Source organism: Herpailurus yagouaroundi, unplaced genomic scaffold, assembly GCF_014898765.1.
Source record: "Herpailurus yagouaroundi ecotype Mexico unplaced genomic scaffold, PumYag 100, whole genome shotgun sequence".
In the NCBI taxonomy this organism is placed as follows: domain Eukaryota; kingdom Metazoa; phylum Chordata; class Mammalia; order Carnivora; family Felidae; genus Herpailurus; species Herpailurus yagouaroundi.
In genome coordinates, this window is record NW_024412391.1 from 15,785,463 (window position 1) to 15,799,402 (window position 13,940).

Here is a 13,940-nt window from a genome sequence, read left to right on the forward strand (position 1 = left end):
ATTTTTTTTTTCCTCCTCAATACTCACAAGGAGAAACTGGAAGAAGACTAACCTTCTGGCATTGCCTGCGATGTGTCTCATTCAGAACCCGGTGAGCCCTCCGTAGATTACTGGCCACCCTTTTATCCGGGGGGCGAAGAGAGGGAAAGACAGTTACTGGAAACAGTGAGTGCAGTTTAAGGAACTGTTCTCTCTCCCAAGCGGATAAGTTGTTTGACCTACTGACTCATTTCATAGGAATTGGGAAAACAACCTAGTGTGGTTTTCATTGTTAGTCCTGGAAGATTCCAAAATGTGTGTGTCTGCAAATAAGAGGAGTTGGAGAAAGGTAGTGTTGCCGTTTGCTGTCTCTGCTTGCCTGTTTTCCTGACGGAATTCAATCGCTTGTTTCCAGGACAAGACCAGCCCGTGCTCCAGAATCCTCTGTGCACTGCTCAGTGGTGAGTATGGATGACAGCAGTTTCCGATTTCCACTGGTTCTTGCTTCTAAATTTCTAAATGGCTTTTCGTCCTAGGAAAGGCTTTAAAGAGCATCTTTTCCTGGCCCATTTATACTACATTTCACATTTACCTGTAGAAAATACTGTGGATGTGGTGATAATTCTAAAAGATGGTATAACCTACAGACGACAATAGAAGTTAGGAGTTAAGATAGATTGATTTTTGCAGCATATCGTCCCAAAGGCAGTGTTGATTTTGACATACTTACATTAAGGGTTTTCGTGATGTTCTTTAAAACACACGTATGGAAGATAACAGTACGTTCTGGCAAAAATAATAAAGTTACTAATGGCTGGTGAAAGGCATGTGTGTTTGGTTAGTAACATTTGTGTGCAGAGAAGCTTTTTGATTCCTGATGTTTGGGTTTTAAAGCAATATTACCAGATAAACTAAAGGTATCAAAAGAGGACAAAGAAAGTATTACTGAACTTTGTTAAAAATAGAAAGCTATTTGAAGTGATTAACACTCGAAGTGTTAGATTATCGCCTCTTATCTTTTCGTGTACGTTGGGTTTCCCAAATCACACCTTGAAGTTACGGTCTCCATTAACGCAGAAGATGCTTAATGTAGAATTGTGGCAGAATTTCTCTTTCTCTTTGGAAATGGCAGAGTAGAAAGTTGAATCGGTCATTCTAGTGCTGCTTATTCGGTTTACTGCTTTATTGTGTCTGAGTGCCTTAGAGCTGAGGTACTTAACCTTTTCAGGGTGTTGGGCCCCTTTGAGATGATGATGGAAGCTATGAGCCCACTTAGCACACTCACAGTAAGTTGCCTACATTTCAGGACATTTGCAGCTCAGTAGGGCTCATCTGGGGCCCCCAGGTTAAGGACACAGCCCAGAGCCAGACCTTACCATGATTCTGCCATACCTGAGTTCCCTAGTAAACACTATGATTTAAAAGAGGAGGCACCCGAGTCAGAAAGAAGTCATTCTCTGTTTGCTAGGTAGGGGGTGCAAAGCCTGAAAAAGGGAAGGAAGAAAGGTGGAGTGGAGAAAATATGTGGCTGATACTAAATAAGTAAGGAGAATGGATAATATTCTCAGAACCTCCAAACAGATACCGCAGGATCCCTAAACATTTAACCATGTATCGTTGTAGAGACTTTAAGACTCATGGTTAACAGTTGGGGAGGATTTTTCACATACATAATGAAATCTCTTTTCTTTTTTTTTTTTTTCCTTTTCCATTGTGTACGTTACCAAATTAGGACTACAAATCATCCAGACTCCAGAAATGTAATTGAAAACAAGTGTAACAAACTGGAAAATGGTTCTCCATTAGCAGAAGAAATCTGGTGGGGATAGATGGAAGGTAGTTTACTTGAGTACAGAAAAACACCATTTAAAAAGAACTATAGTCCTCACTGCCCATCAAGTCAATTCAAGTCAGTACTGTAAGTCTGTTGTGGAAAAAAATAGACATATGAGTCTTGGCTGTATTAACAGAAGTATGACATAAAAGGGTAAGAAAACAAGGCTTGCATTAGTCACACTCGTTATTGTGTCCAATTTGAGTCACATTTGAAAAAAAGATTTGGGGTGATTATAAAGAGCAGATACACAAGCAACAAAAGTTGTATACTCTTCCAGCAAAAGATAAAGTGGCTGAGAGTTTTAGCCTGAAAAAGTCTAAGGGATTTCTTGCTAATGGTCTGTGAGTAGTGGGAGTCTGATTTATCTTTAGATTCCTGGGGCCCAGCACACTGCCTTGCTTTTCAGTAAATTGCAGTGTTTTAGATGACTGTCTTGTGTGAGGACTTTGGTAACACTTCCACGATAGGCTGGGCAGGAGCAAATGGATTCACGTAAAACCAAAGAGATATTGTCAGGACGTAAGGTATATAGGGGCGCCTGGGTGGCTCAGTTGGTTAAGCGTCTGACTTTGGCTCAGGTCATGATCTCATAGTTCAGAGGCTCAGGCCCCACGTCGGGCTCTGTGCTGGCAGACAGCTCAGAGCCTGTAGGTGCCTTCGGATTCTGTGTCTCCCTCTCTCGCTGCCCCTCTCCCACTTGCACTCCCTCTCTCTTTCTCAAAATGAATAAATAAATTTTTTTTAAAAAAGCATATTGGGGTGCCTGGGTGACTCAGTCGGTTAAGTGTCCGACTTCGGCTCAGGTCATGATCTCATGGTTCGTGGGTTCAGGCCCCGCGTCAGGCTCTGTGCTGACAGCTCGGAGCCTGGAGCCTACTTCGGATTCTGTCTCCCTCTGTCTCTTCCCATTCCCTGCTCGCACTCTGTCTCTGTCTGTGTCTCTCTCTCTCAAGAATAAATAAACATGAAAAAAATTTTTTCAAAGAACATAAGGTATATAATAAATTTGTTGGCTGATGAATAGATAAGAAAGACTACTTCCGTTGCCAAGATTATCAAGTAGATGAGTGGCTGGCCGAGGGAGTTGATGAGATCTTGGGTTGAGATCTTTCCCAAGATGAGAATAGGTAACTGCGTCTGAGATGGTGGAAACGTTTATTAATTCATTCAGCAAACACTGAGGGCCTCCTTTGCGAGGCCTCACATTCTGGGAGAGGAGGCAAAGGCACAAAAACAGAGATCACGGTGTGCGATGGGGGCCGCGGTTGCGTAAAATCAGTCTGCCGTGGGACCTGGTAACACCTAGCTGCCATCCGTGAGGCCTCCTGATGAAAGGGATGTCTGAATTGACTCTTGTTAGCTAGGAGTTAGCCAGACAAGGGAGGCAAGCATTGTGGCGAGACGCTGGGTCAGAGGCTCGGCGCCTGAGCTACAGTGGAGGGTGTGAGAGAGGAACAGTTAAGAGAAGGTGAAGCCGGAAGGGAGTCCCTGACAACGGTTCTAAGACACCACACCACCTTAGCCTGAACGTCTCTGTCTGGGAGGGTAACGTGGGCAGACGCACTTTGGAAAGCTCACAGGAGCTGCAGTGAAGAGAATGAACTGGGGGGAAGGGGAGCCTGGCAGGTCAGACAAGGCCAGGAGACCAGATGGAAAGAGAGCTGCCCTCGTGGGAGCCCTCCAGTGGAGAAACGACGAGGACCCCTGCGGCGGGGGATGCGGGAGAGGTTGGTGAGGTGGGAAAGGGCAAAGGGGAGTAAGGACAGTGGCTTAGGTTATTAAGTGGTATCATTCACCACAAGAGGGACTTCCAGACGAAAAGCAGGGCTGAGGGAAGATGAGGCAGCATTTGGACGTAGCAGAGTGCACACAGACAGGCAGGTGTGCAGGAGACCGGGGGAGGGGCAGAGTGGTGGGCACGGTTGTGGAGCTGGAGGTGTAGACCTTCAACACCAGCTCACAGTCATTATTTTACCGGTGGGTGGTCTTGACTGGTGCGAGACCTGTTTCTGAAGCAGTGGATCTCTTCCAAATTGTTACATGGTATTTTCTCTTTTTTCTAACTTGTTTGTAATAAAACGCCTTTAAAATATGAAATAGTATAAAGAAGAAATATGAATTATCCCTGATCTCATCACCCAAAGCTCTTAACATTTGTATTCTCCTCCAGCATCTTCCTGCACACACACAGTGTTTACAGAATTAGCATCATTCTGTGTAGGACCTTCTATATCCCATTTCTTCAATGAGCATTTTCTCCAAGTGCTTCTTAAAAATGCCTTTAAAAACCTTTTTAACAGTGTGTTATATTCTCCAATCTGAGAGTGTTTAGTCAGCTTCCATTTTTTTTAAAAGCCAGTTTTACATTATAATAATTGTCCTTTGAAGTGTGAATCTTGGACATTTTTCATTAAAATATAGTAAAGTAATGCAATAATATTAATATGTATTAATAATAATGACATATTAACATAACATGTTAATATTAAATAATATACTAAAATACTTCCTTAGGATAGATTCCTTGTAGTGAGTTTATTAAGTTAAAGGAATTAAACTTTTTATTTATTTATTTTTATTTTTCTTACTCTAAGTAGGCGCCACACTCAACAGGGGACTCGAACCCACAACCCTGAGATTAAGAGTCGCATGCAGTACCAGCTGAGCCAGCCAGGAAGCCCAGAATTAAACTTCTTAAAGATTCTTGATGCCTCTTTGCCAGATTGTTTCCTAGAAAACTTGTACCAGGTCACCCACATTCTAGCAATGAATGAAACGCCCATCTCACTGTATCTTCATCAGTGTTGAGTATTACCTCTTAAAAAAATCTTTAGAGAAAAATGTTACATTATTTTTGGCTCACTTATTCGACAGCTAGGCAGTGGCTGCCCTCTCTGTGCTAGGTTCATGGCATTCCGTAATTGCTTCCAGTAAAGGTTAAATTTTTTGTGTGTTTCTTAACCCAGTTTCTTTTTGTAAATTTCTGTTCACATCCATTATCAACTTTTCTATGGAAGTGTGACTGTTTCTGTAATTTTTTTGAGGTAGGTGTGTGTGTGTGTGTGTGTGTGTGTGTGTGTGTGTTAGCAATATTTGGGCAAATATTTTTCTCACCTTTTTTGATTTTTAATTTTTGCTTATGATTCTTTTGAGACACAGAATGTTTACCTTCTATTTAGTTAAATAAGTGATTTTTGTCTTTTTCTTTTCTTTGTGACTCTCCTGTTAACTTGCGCTTTGGAATTCCTTCCTGACCAGAAGTTAGAAGATATTCTTCTGAAAAATAATTTCATTTTGTATATTAAACTCACCAAATTAGAAGTTAGGTATAAGGGATTTTTTTTTCATGTGGTCAATCACCCAACGTCCTGTATGAAATCATTTATCTTTCCCCTGTTAATTTTTAGTGCTTCCTTTATTTTATACTTCAAGACCTTTTGCTATTATGTTTAGCTGTAAGAGTCCATGAATTTGGGGGGATATTGGTATCTGTGTGGAGGATGTGATACACTTTTTTTCCAACATTTCATTATGAAAAATATCAAGTATATAGTAAGGTTGAAATAATTTTACAGTGAACCCCCTCATATACCCCAGCTAGATTCTACAATTAGCATTTTATCATTTTTCCCTTTATTATTTACCTATTCATGTGATAATTTTTAAACCTCCTGAGTCATCATTTAAATTCAAAAGCGGGATATCAGAGACAGTTCCTTTCATTCTGTTCTCTTGTTTTTCCTTTAATTTGTAGGTTTGATTTCCAAGAAAGTTTCAGCAATGTATCTTAGTACAGTGAAAGAATGAACAGTAATATGCACCAAGAGAAACTGCATGCCAAGATACGTGTCGGTCATCTAATTTGATGAATATGGTTCGATTTTTAAGGCTTATGATGATTACTCACGTGCAATGCATTTGTGTTTCAAACGGAATTCCCTGCTAAGGACTCCATCCTCCCAGAGCTGACAGAGGGGCGGCCTGGGCACAGTGGGCTTTGAAAGAAAACTTTTGTCAGAATCCGGTCACTTTCCCAAGTGGCCGCCATCAGGCCCTGCCATGGGAGCCCTTAGCGTACAGGTGCTTTTGCCCAGGGCAGCGCGTACTGATGTTTGGCATCGAGTGTCCCTGGTTCACGGTGGCGATTAGGTCAAACCTCAGGTAAAGGAGCTTGATCACCTCTTCCAGCCTAATTAATGAGCTCCCTAAATTCCCATGAGTTTTTAAGGCCTGATGGGATCCCAGCTTAGAGACAGGTTTGCAACCGTGTGTTAACAGTAAACCGAATTACCACATCTGCCTCTTAGCGCAGCATACAGCCAGTTGAATGGAAAATGTACAACCTGATTGAAAGACTCGCCTTTGGTCACCACTAGACATTAACGATGGTTTAATTCTCATACCTTTTTTTTTTTCCATCTGAGCCTTAACTTCCTGTTTGTAAAATAGGTTGATTTTATTAGATTATGTAGAAAGTGTTTGTCTTTACCCAGAATCTGTGATTTTCATCTAGAACTTTGAATGTCGTTCAGTATCCACCACTCTGTCAGAAATCTGGGAAGACAGTTTTTTGCAGCTTCTCTGAATAATCCTTTCCAGGGTATGACCGCTGACGAAGTTCACCAGACGCTGGATCTAGGGCTAGAGTGTCAAAAGCCGTTAGCTCCTGTCAGGGATGAGGGGCATTCCGGAGATCATTCAGAGGAAGCCTGACTCACAGGAAGCAGATGAGCTGACTAGCTGCTTACGGAGCAAATTCCCCCTTGACCTTCAGGAGACTCCCTCTGTGGTGGTCCCCAGCGTCCCCTTTGTTCTAAATTCCCTGCTCCTAGGGAATAATGCTATAGCACTTTAGAAGCCTAGCCAGCAAATGCTTAGGCACTTAAGGATCACTTTACCGAAAAAATTCAGCAGAAACTAAATTGATACTCTTGTACTGTCAATATTCAAAAGAGGCATTCTGTTTGAGTGAATGATTTTCAGAAAAACAGTGAAACAACCAGAGTTTTTCTCTTGCTGCTGTCCCCTCTCAAGTGTCTGTGCTTCAGCAAGAGTCAGCCTGTTACTCCCCATACCTGCCATGTTTCCTGTTACCCTGCCTTTGAGAAGCAGCTCCCCCCGTCCTTACCTGTGCCCCCCTCTCCGGCCCAGAGGAGCCCCACCAATACTAACCTCTCCCAGCCCAGGGCTGCCTTTCCCTCTATGGAATGGCCAGTCCTAGCGGGTTGGTTTATTTGGCATCCATTAATTTGCCAGGAGCAAGGGAGGAGAGTCCGAAAGCACTGCTATAACTTGTTATTTTCCTTACCGTCACGGTGGGAGGAAGACAGACGCTTCCCACTGGCCACCACCGTGCTGTGCATCAAGTGCCTCAGCCCACAGCTCTTTTTAAAAGTTAGCTCCCGGGATAGATCTGTAGGAAATAAGATGGTGAGATCATAAACGCTATGGAATGAGGATGAAGTTAGCTTACCAGATCCCAGCACGTGAGCCCTGGGAGTCCTGAGGAGGCTGCTTTACAAGTGAGTCGCCCCTGTACAGAACCTCGTGTCTGCAGAGGTGGTAACGTGCCACCGATACAGATAGCTTTAAAATGAGTTTAAATGCAAACAGCAAATAAAGTTGGGACATACTCACAGGCACTGGGATTATTTAACGGGTTAGGAAGGAAAATACGAGATATCTGAGGTAGTACATCCTTTAACTTTTAAGGCAGCTATCTCGAAGAGAAGGCTCTAATGAAATACACCCTTGTGTCACCGTGAAGGACTGTCTAAAAAGCCAGCACAGGGCCCGCAAACAGTGTTTTAGAGAGATTAGGAATCTTTTCCAGGGTAGCCTTCGTCCTGGGCTGATTTAACTGAGAGCTCTGTCTTGCAAAACAGAAGTATCCCCACCATAATGATAAAGTGTCAGTTAGCTATGACCTAATACGTACCAACCATGACTAACCCAGAATGCCAGGTCGCTGTGGTTGCATTTCCCGTGGCGTCAGTGTTCTGGGGTCAGGGTTAACGGGTAACTCATTTCTGGGTTCGGGTCTCCACTCTTCACTGATGTCAGCCATGGGTGAGAGGAGACCTGCTCTAGTCCAGGTGCCAGAGAGTCCTGATGATGGCAGTCACAACAGGGGCTGGCGCTGTCAGCTGAGCAGCGGGTGCCAGGCGCTGTGCAAAGTCCTTGACTTGGTTATCTCTTCTAATAAACAATCCTGTGAGGCAGGTGCTATCATCATACCCATTTTTCTGGTAGAAAACTAAGGCTTGGAGAAGTCAACTCATTTCTCCCAAGATGATGCAGCCTGGTAAGGGGGGGGGAGGGGGGGGAGCCAGGATTCAAATCACAGCAGTCTGGCTCCTAAGCCCAAGCTTTTGATTTGTATCATTTTCAGTTTCCATAAATGACTCTTCTTTGGAGGCATGTTCGTCCTGCGGGGCCACCCAGTTTCATTTGGTCTGCTGTCTTCTGTGGTACATCCCCTAGTACTGGGCCTTCTCCTGGTACCTTGTTGTGGGTCACCAGATTACAGCCTGATATTGATGGCGCGTATTACCACAGCCTGCCCGCGCGACTCCAGCAACTGTGCTGATACTTATAAGAGAGTATGTCCCAATAAGGTAATTAACAAAGCAGCTATCCCAACCACTGAAAAAAACCAACTTGGCATGGCCCATGATGGAATCTCCTTTCTTTTATTTTTGGAAATGAATAGGAGCTCATTAACGTTGTACCTTCCGGTAAGTTCAGGCCCACTGTCAGGACCCTAAAATCTGTTATCTTACGATATTGTTGCTGAGTTTGCTACATAGAGTCTCATGAGGGAAAGCTGCTGTGCCACCCACGTGGCACAAAGGCCCTCCACGCGCTGCTGTCGTCTTAAAATTCCTCCCATCTTTACTTTCATTCAGGGCTCTCCGGTCCAGATTTGTGGTTCTGCAAATGAAGCAGGTCGTGCTTGCCCTTTGCATGGAAACTCTTTCTTTTGTCCTCTTCCTGGCCAACCACTACTGTTCCTTTCAGATGAATCCTCCTCCAGGCAGGCTTCCCTGACTGCCCAGGATCAGGTCAGGTGCTCCTGGGTGCTTCCACAGCACCCTCTCCTACCTACCCCTGTGGGTACATACCATACTAGCCTCTAGCTTCCTGTTTCTTGTCCGTCTGCCCTGACTCGCGGTGGCACTGGGAGAACCAGGCTCGGTACTGTTGACTTTGGGGTACACACCCTGACACACAAGACCGTGCCTGACTCATGGCAGACACCCAACGAGCCTGTGAATGAGAGCGGTAGAAATGACATACTTGGTAACGGTGGGAACTAATACGTGCGGTGTCTAATATTTGCAGATCATAAGGCGTTTTTGTACGTGTTCTGTTACCGAATCCTCACAGCAATTCTAGGAAGATTTCTTGATCCTCACTGTACTGACCTGGAAATATCTGCTAACACAGTTAGTCCTGTGGTCCCCTTATGTGCTGGGGGAATGTGTCCAAGACCCCCAGCGGATGCCTGAAACTACGGATAGGACCAGACCCTATAAATACTGGCTTTTTTCCCATGCATACATACCTAGGATAAAGTTTAATTTATAAATGAGGCTTAATTTGTAATGTATATAATTAGGTTTAACTTATAATTTATAAATTAGTGTAAGAGATTAACAACCATAACTAATAATAAGATAGAACAGTTATAACATTATACTCTTGTAATAAAAGTTAATATAAATGGGGTCTTTCTCTCACAGTATCTTCTTGTACTGCACTCACCCTTCTTGGGATTATGTGAGATGATAAAAACGGATCTGTGGTGAGATGCAGTGAGGTGAATGACACAGGCACCGTGACGTAACCTCAGGCAGTCATTGACCTTGTGACGATAAGTCAGAAGGAAGATCATCAGCTTCCAGACCATGGGTGACCGTGGAAGACAGACCACAGGTAGCTGAAAGTGAAACCGTGGATAAGGGGCAAAGGGGGACCACCGTAGTGGGAAAGCCAGGATTTGAGCTTAGGTCTTCTGACCCCAGCTCTTGTGCTCTACTGTACTGTGTGAATATTCCGAGGCCGGTCTGTAACACGGGTGTTAGAATCTGTAACAGAAGCAGCGGCATTTCTGTCCTCACCAGCGAGACCCAGAGGGAGAATTGACAGACTTTTCATTTCTCTGCCTTTCCTCCTTGACATCTTCCTACCTCCCATGTTTCCAGTGGAAGCCTTACGCTGACATGTGATGGATTCTTTCCAAGTTTCAAGGTGCTGACAGTGAATCTTTTGTTTGTATGCAGACCAGACTGGCTATAGCCCTTCTTTCCTTGGGGTTTGAGCTTTTTGGAAAGGTGGAGAGCTTAGGAGTTCAGGTGGAGTCCCTGAGCACGTTGATATGTTAAGATCGCGGTGTGTTGGGGAGAAATCGGTGTGGTGCTGAGACCGTGAGTGAGAGGATGCAGGTGGGGGGGCCGGTTGGGTTGTCGAGGAAGAGGCCGTAGAGAGGTTGCTGGCTGGCTGGGCTGTGCAATTAAGCAGTTGAACAGGTCTCAGTAGCACGCTGGGGTGTCCTCCACAGGCCTGCAGGGGAGCAGAGTGGAAGCAAGCTGGCTGGCAGCATCTTTGGACACACGGTGCTAGGTGTTAGGGGCTTAACCTGGAACGTCTCCACAAACAGGTACCCCAAGGAGCAGAGCATAATCGGAGGAGGGACAAAAGTGAGATTGGGGGTAGCAGTTCCTGAGCTTTAAAATTCACGATTTAATCTTCAACCCTGCTCCGTTCTGGGTGCTCCCAACACCGTTGCCGAGGGGGAGGAGTTTTTAATTTCATAGAGAAGTTAATTTTTTGCCACCACAGTAGAACATTAGACCCAAGTTCACAAATCCTTCCAGCAGTCCCGTGTCCGTTACGAACTTCTCACTTTATACCTGGTTGTTTGCAGTCGGAGGATATACCAGCATTTATTGTGGTTTTATTGGAGGGCAGGGGAGACAGGAACACATGGAGATGGGGTTAGAGGTACCTCCTGTGGGACATTCAGAGATCAGAGCAACTCAGGGAGAGGAAGCTGGTGTCATTGTTCATTCACTCAGCAGAGATTCCCTGAGCATCTGCCGTGTGCCAGGCACTGGTCGGCACCGGGATGATGATGATGGTGGTGATTAAAAAAACAGGCGTGATCTCTGTCATCATGGAAGCTAAGGACGTGCGTGGGAAAGCAGTCCAGTTGCGGGGGATGAACTCAGGCTTCGTGCTGTGAAGGAAAAGGTGCTGCAGGATGAAAGGGGGACTTCCTTTGAGTGGTTCTCTGAGGAGGTAATTTCTAAGGTGGGAGCCAGAGGTTGAGAAAAGAGTGGGTGGAGGAGTTGGGGGTGAAGCTTCCAAGCACAGAGAACAGCACAGTTAAAAGGCACTGGAGTGGAGACGAGATTGGCCTTTGAGGATTGAGAAGAAGGCAGATGTGGCCCACGATGAGGGTGGGAGAGGCGAGCAGGTGCAGCCCCTCCGAGGCCTTCGGTTTGGTGTGGCCCTGCTCTGAAAGGCGGCCATCCTAGAAGTCTCCCGGGGTCTCTCGATCACCCCTGTAAGTGTCCCCAGCCCAGGACATCCCCAGGCTCCTAGAAAAGCCCTCATCCCCAGGAGACTGCCTGCCACTTCCCTCTTCCTGCTCATGCCCCTTGTGGAGGGGAATAAACAAGGAGATTTTACAGTGAACGCAGATTTTCATGAACTTGAAAGCAGGAGTCCTTTCAGGTGCTAAAAACCACGAGAGACAGGCCCAAGGGACTTTAAAATGGCTCTGAATGAATAGATGGGGTTGCTCTGTCGTGGTTCCCACACGCAGGTCTTGTGAGCTCAAACCGGTGGTGAGTACAGCAGGGCAGTAGGAGTAGAAAAGTACAGTCTTGGGGGGACGGGGGGGGGTGCCTGGGTGGCTCGGTTGGTTAAGCGTCCGACTTCGGCTCAGGTCATGATCTCGTGGTTCGTGAGTTCGAGCCCCGCGTCGGGTTCTGTGCTGACAGCTCAGAGCCTGGAGCCCACCTCAGATTCCGTGTCTCCCTCGCTCTCTGCCCCTCCCCGTTCATGCTCTGTCTCTCTCTCAAGAAGAAACCTTAAAAAAAAAAATTAAAAAAAAAAAAAAAGAAAAACACAGTCTTGGTTCTGAAAAAGCGAAACCTGCAGCGTTGGCTCCCCGAAGTCCTGGGGAAGATCGTTCCCTGAAGTAAGTGCAGCCGCTTTCTGGGGGCTGTCATCTGGCCCTCCTTCTAATTTTAAACTTCCACGAGTTAGGGGATCCCAAGCGAACATCAGGCCGGCTTTAGGCGGGCGCCCGTCTCACGAGCCCCTCTCCCTGCTCCCCTCTCCCTCTGCAGTCTTGCCTCCTTCCCCCCGTGACACCAGTGGGCAGGCCTGCCCATAGGCAGGTCTCCTTCGCTCTTGTCCTGTGTGCTCTTCAGCTCACCTCTCCCCTGTTTTAGAAGAATGAACTTTGAACCTGGGGGGTGGGTGGGGGCTAGAAGGAAGAGAGCCCTGGATAGTGTTGTGTAAACACTGCAGTCTGATCCCTCTAATCTTTTACTACCTGTAGGGACAGGTGGCTGCAGCAAGGCTGCTGGCAGGAAAGCCTGATTTTTTCTAGGCTGTGGGTTACGCAACAGAGCAGATCTTTGAAGCTGCAAAGGGAGGTCAGAGCAGCCTGTCCACAGGCATATTACGCACAAGTTTCCCTTTATAAGACCTAATTTGCCTGAGTATCACTAGGAACTTCTGTGCCAACATTTAGCTGGCTCTCTGGAGTGAGTTGTTACCGCCAGGCTCTAGTTAAAGCAGTCAGTCTTTTTTTTCTTTAAAAAAGGTCTCTACTTTCCAAGGTCTCAAGCAGCTCTCTTCGGCAGCTGTGTTTGAATAACGGGGTGCGTTCCATCCTAGCCTGTAACCTCGCACTCACATCTGCGAATGTTCGCTCTGTCCAGAAGTGGAGGTAGATGGCGATGTAGCAGGTCCGGTGGACCAGGCGGTGCTGAGCTTGCGTCTGTCTGGGACGGTGACCAGACCGATGAAAGGAGAAGGAAGAGATATTTTTAGCGCGTCAGGGCCGCTTGGAAACACTGGTTCCCGCCATCCCCCCTCCCCAAGTAATTCTAGCAGGGGGTTCGGTGGGGAGTGCATCTGCTCTAATTTAGTGTATAACGCATTTCACTTCCGTATTATACTTCAGAATATTCATGAGGCCTGGTGAGTTGCTGACTTGACAAAGGAGTAGCTTTGAAACCCACATTATGGGCTCGGTTTTTAGGGTCCCTAGATGCAGCCTGAATGTGTGATGTTATTGCAGAGGGCCTCTAGGGGGGCTCCCGGGCCCCAGTGTGGACTGGGAGAACCAGCCACTCCTTTTGCCTCAGAAGTGTGGTTTTCCCTGGAGGTTGGGGCCTGAGGACATAGTCCACTCTATTTCTCTTTTCCCGGGAGCGGATTCAAGCAGGCGTCGCTGTTCTGATGTTGAGAACAACATGACCTCTGCCGTTAGGTTCTTACAAGTTGTGGTGCGCCGATTTAAACCACCGGTGATGTTAAATCAACTGAAAAACTCCAGTGAGGTTATAAATTCAGTACAACTTAAGGGAAGGGATGGAAGGGATCCTGTCTGGGGTGTAGGTGATCCTCTCCAGAATCACTTTCGAGACCGGAGGACTTTTGTATGTGCTGAGAAAAGCGTGAGTTGATTTCCGTACAAGGGAAGGGTTTCTCTTCGTAAGCTTCTGCTTAGCTGCTCGGTTTTGATTGAGGTTCCATCTGTCTCTCCTGGCCGTCAAGTGTAGAAGAAACAACAGAGTGTGTGGAGGAAACACAGGGGTTGGGATTAGGAGGCCAGAGCCTGGGCTCTTCCCTCCAGCCCCCCACATGCGCCTCGCCCCGCGGGTGCCCGGTGTGGTTCTGCAGGTTACTGGCCTCTCTGTCCCTGCTGATGTGATGAGGCAGGAGACCACATCTGAATCCCACGCTTGTTAGGTGTGTGACTTTGGCCGCTTAAAGTTACCTAATGTCTCTTTGCCTCAGTCTCCTCATCCATAAAATGGGAATTGAAATAGTACCTGCCTCGAGGGGCTGCTGCAAGGATTTGAACGTGCAGTAAGTG

At 46.2% G+C, this 13,940-nt stretch overlaps 1 protein-coding gene across 6 annotated transcripts in view; it reads left to right on the forward strand.

Annotated features, from left to right (window-relative positions):
- The window catches only part of LOC121028322 (uncharacterized), a 100,530-nt gene that overhangs the window by 70,766 nt on the left and 15,824 nt on the right, over window positions 1-13,940 (forward strand). For 2 of the 6 annotated variants that reach the window (XM_040471941.1, XM_040471937.1), the window contains exons 2-3: window positions 31-91; window positions 395-440. In XM_040471941.1, the coding sequence (XP_040327875.1) occupies window positions 31-91; window positions 395-440 (107 nt within the window). Of the gene's footprint in view, window positions 1-30; window positions 92-394; window positions 441-8,724; window positions 11,791-13,940 lie in introns of those variants that run through there. The other 4 variants (XR_005789176.1, XM_040471939.1, XM_040471938.1 and 1 more) reach the window with 4 other exon arrangements.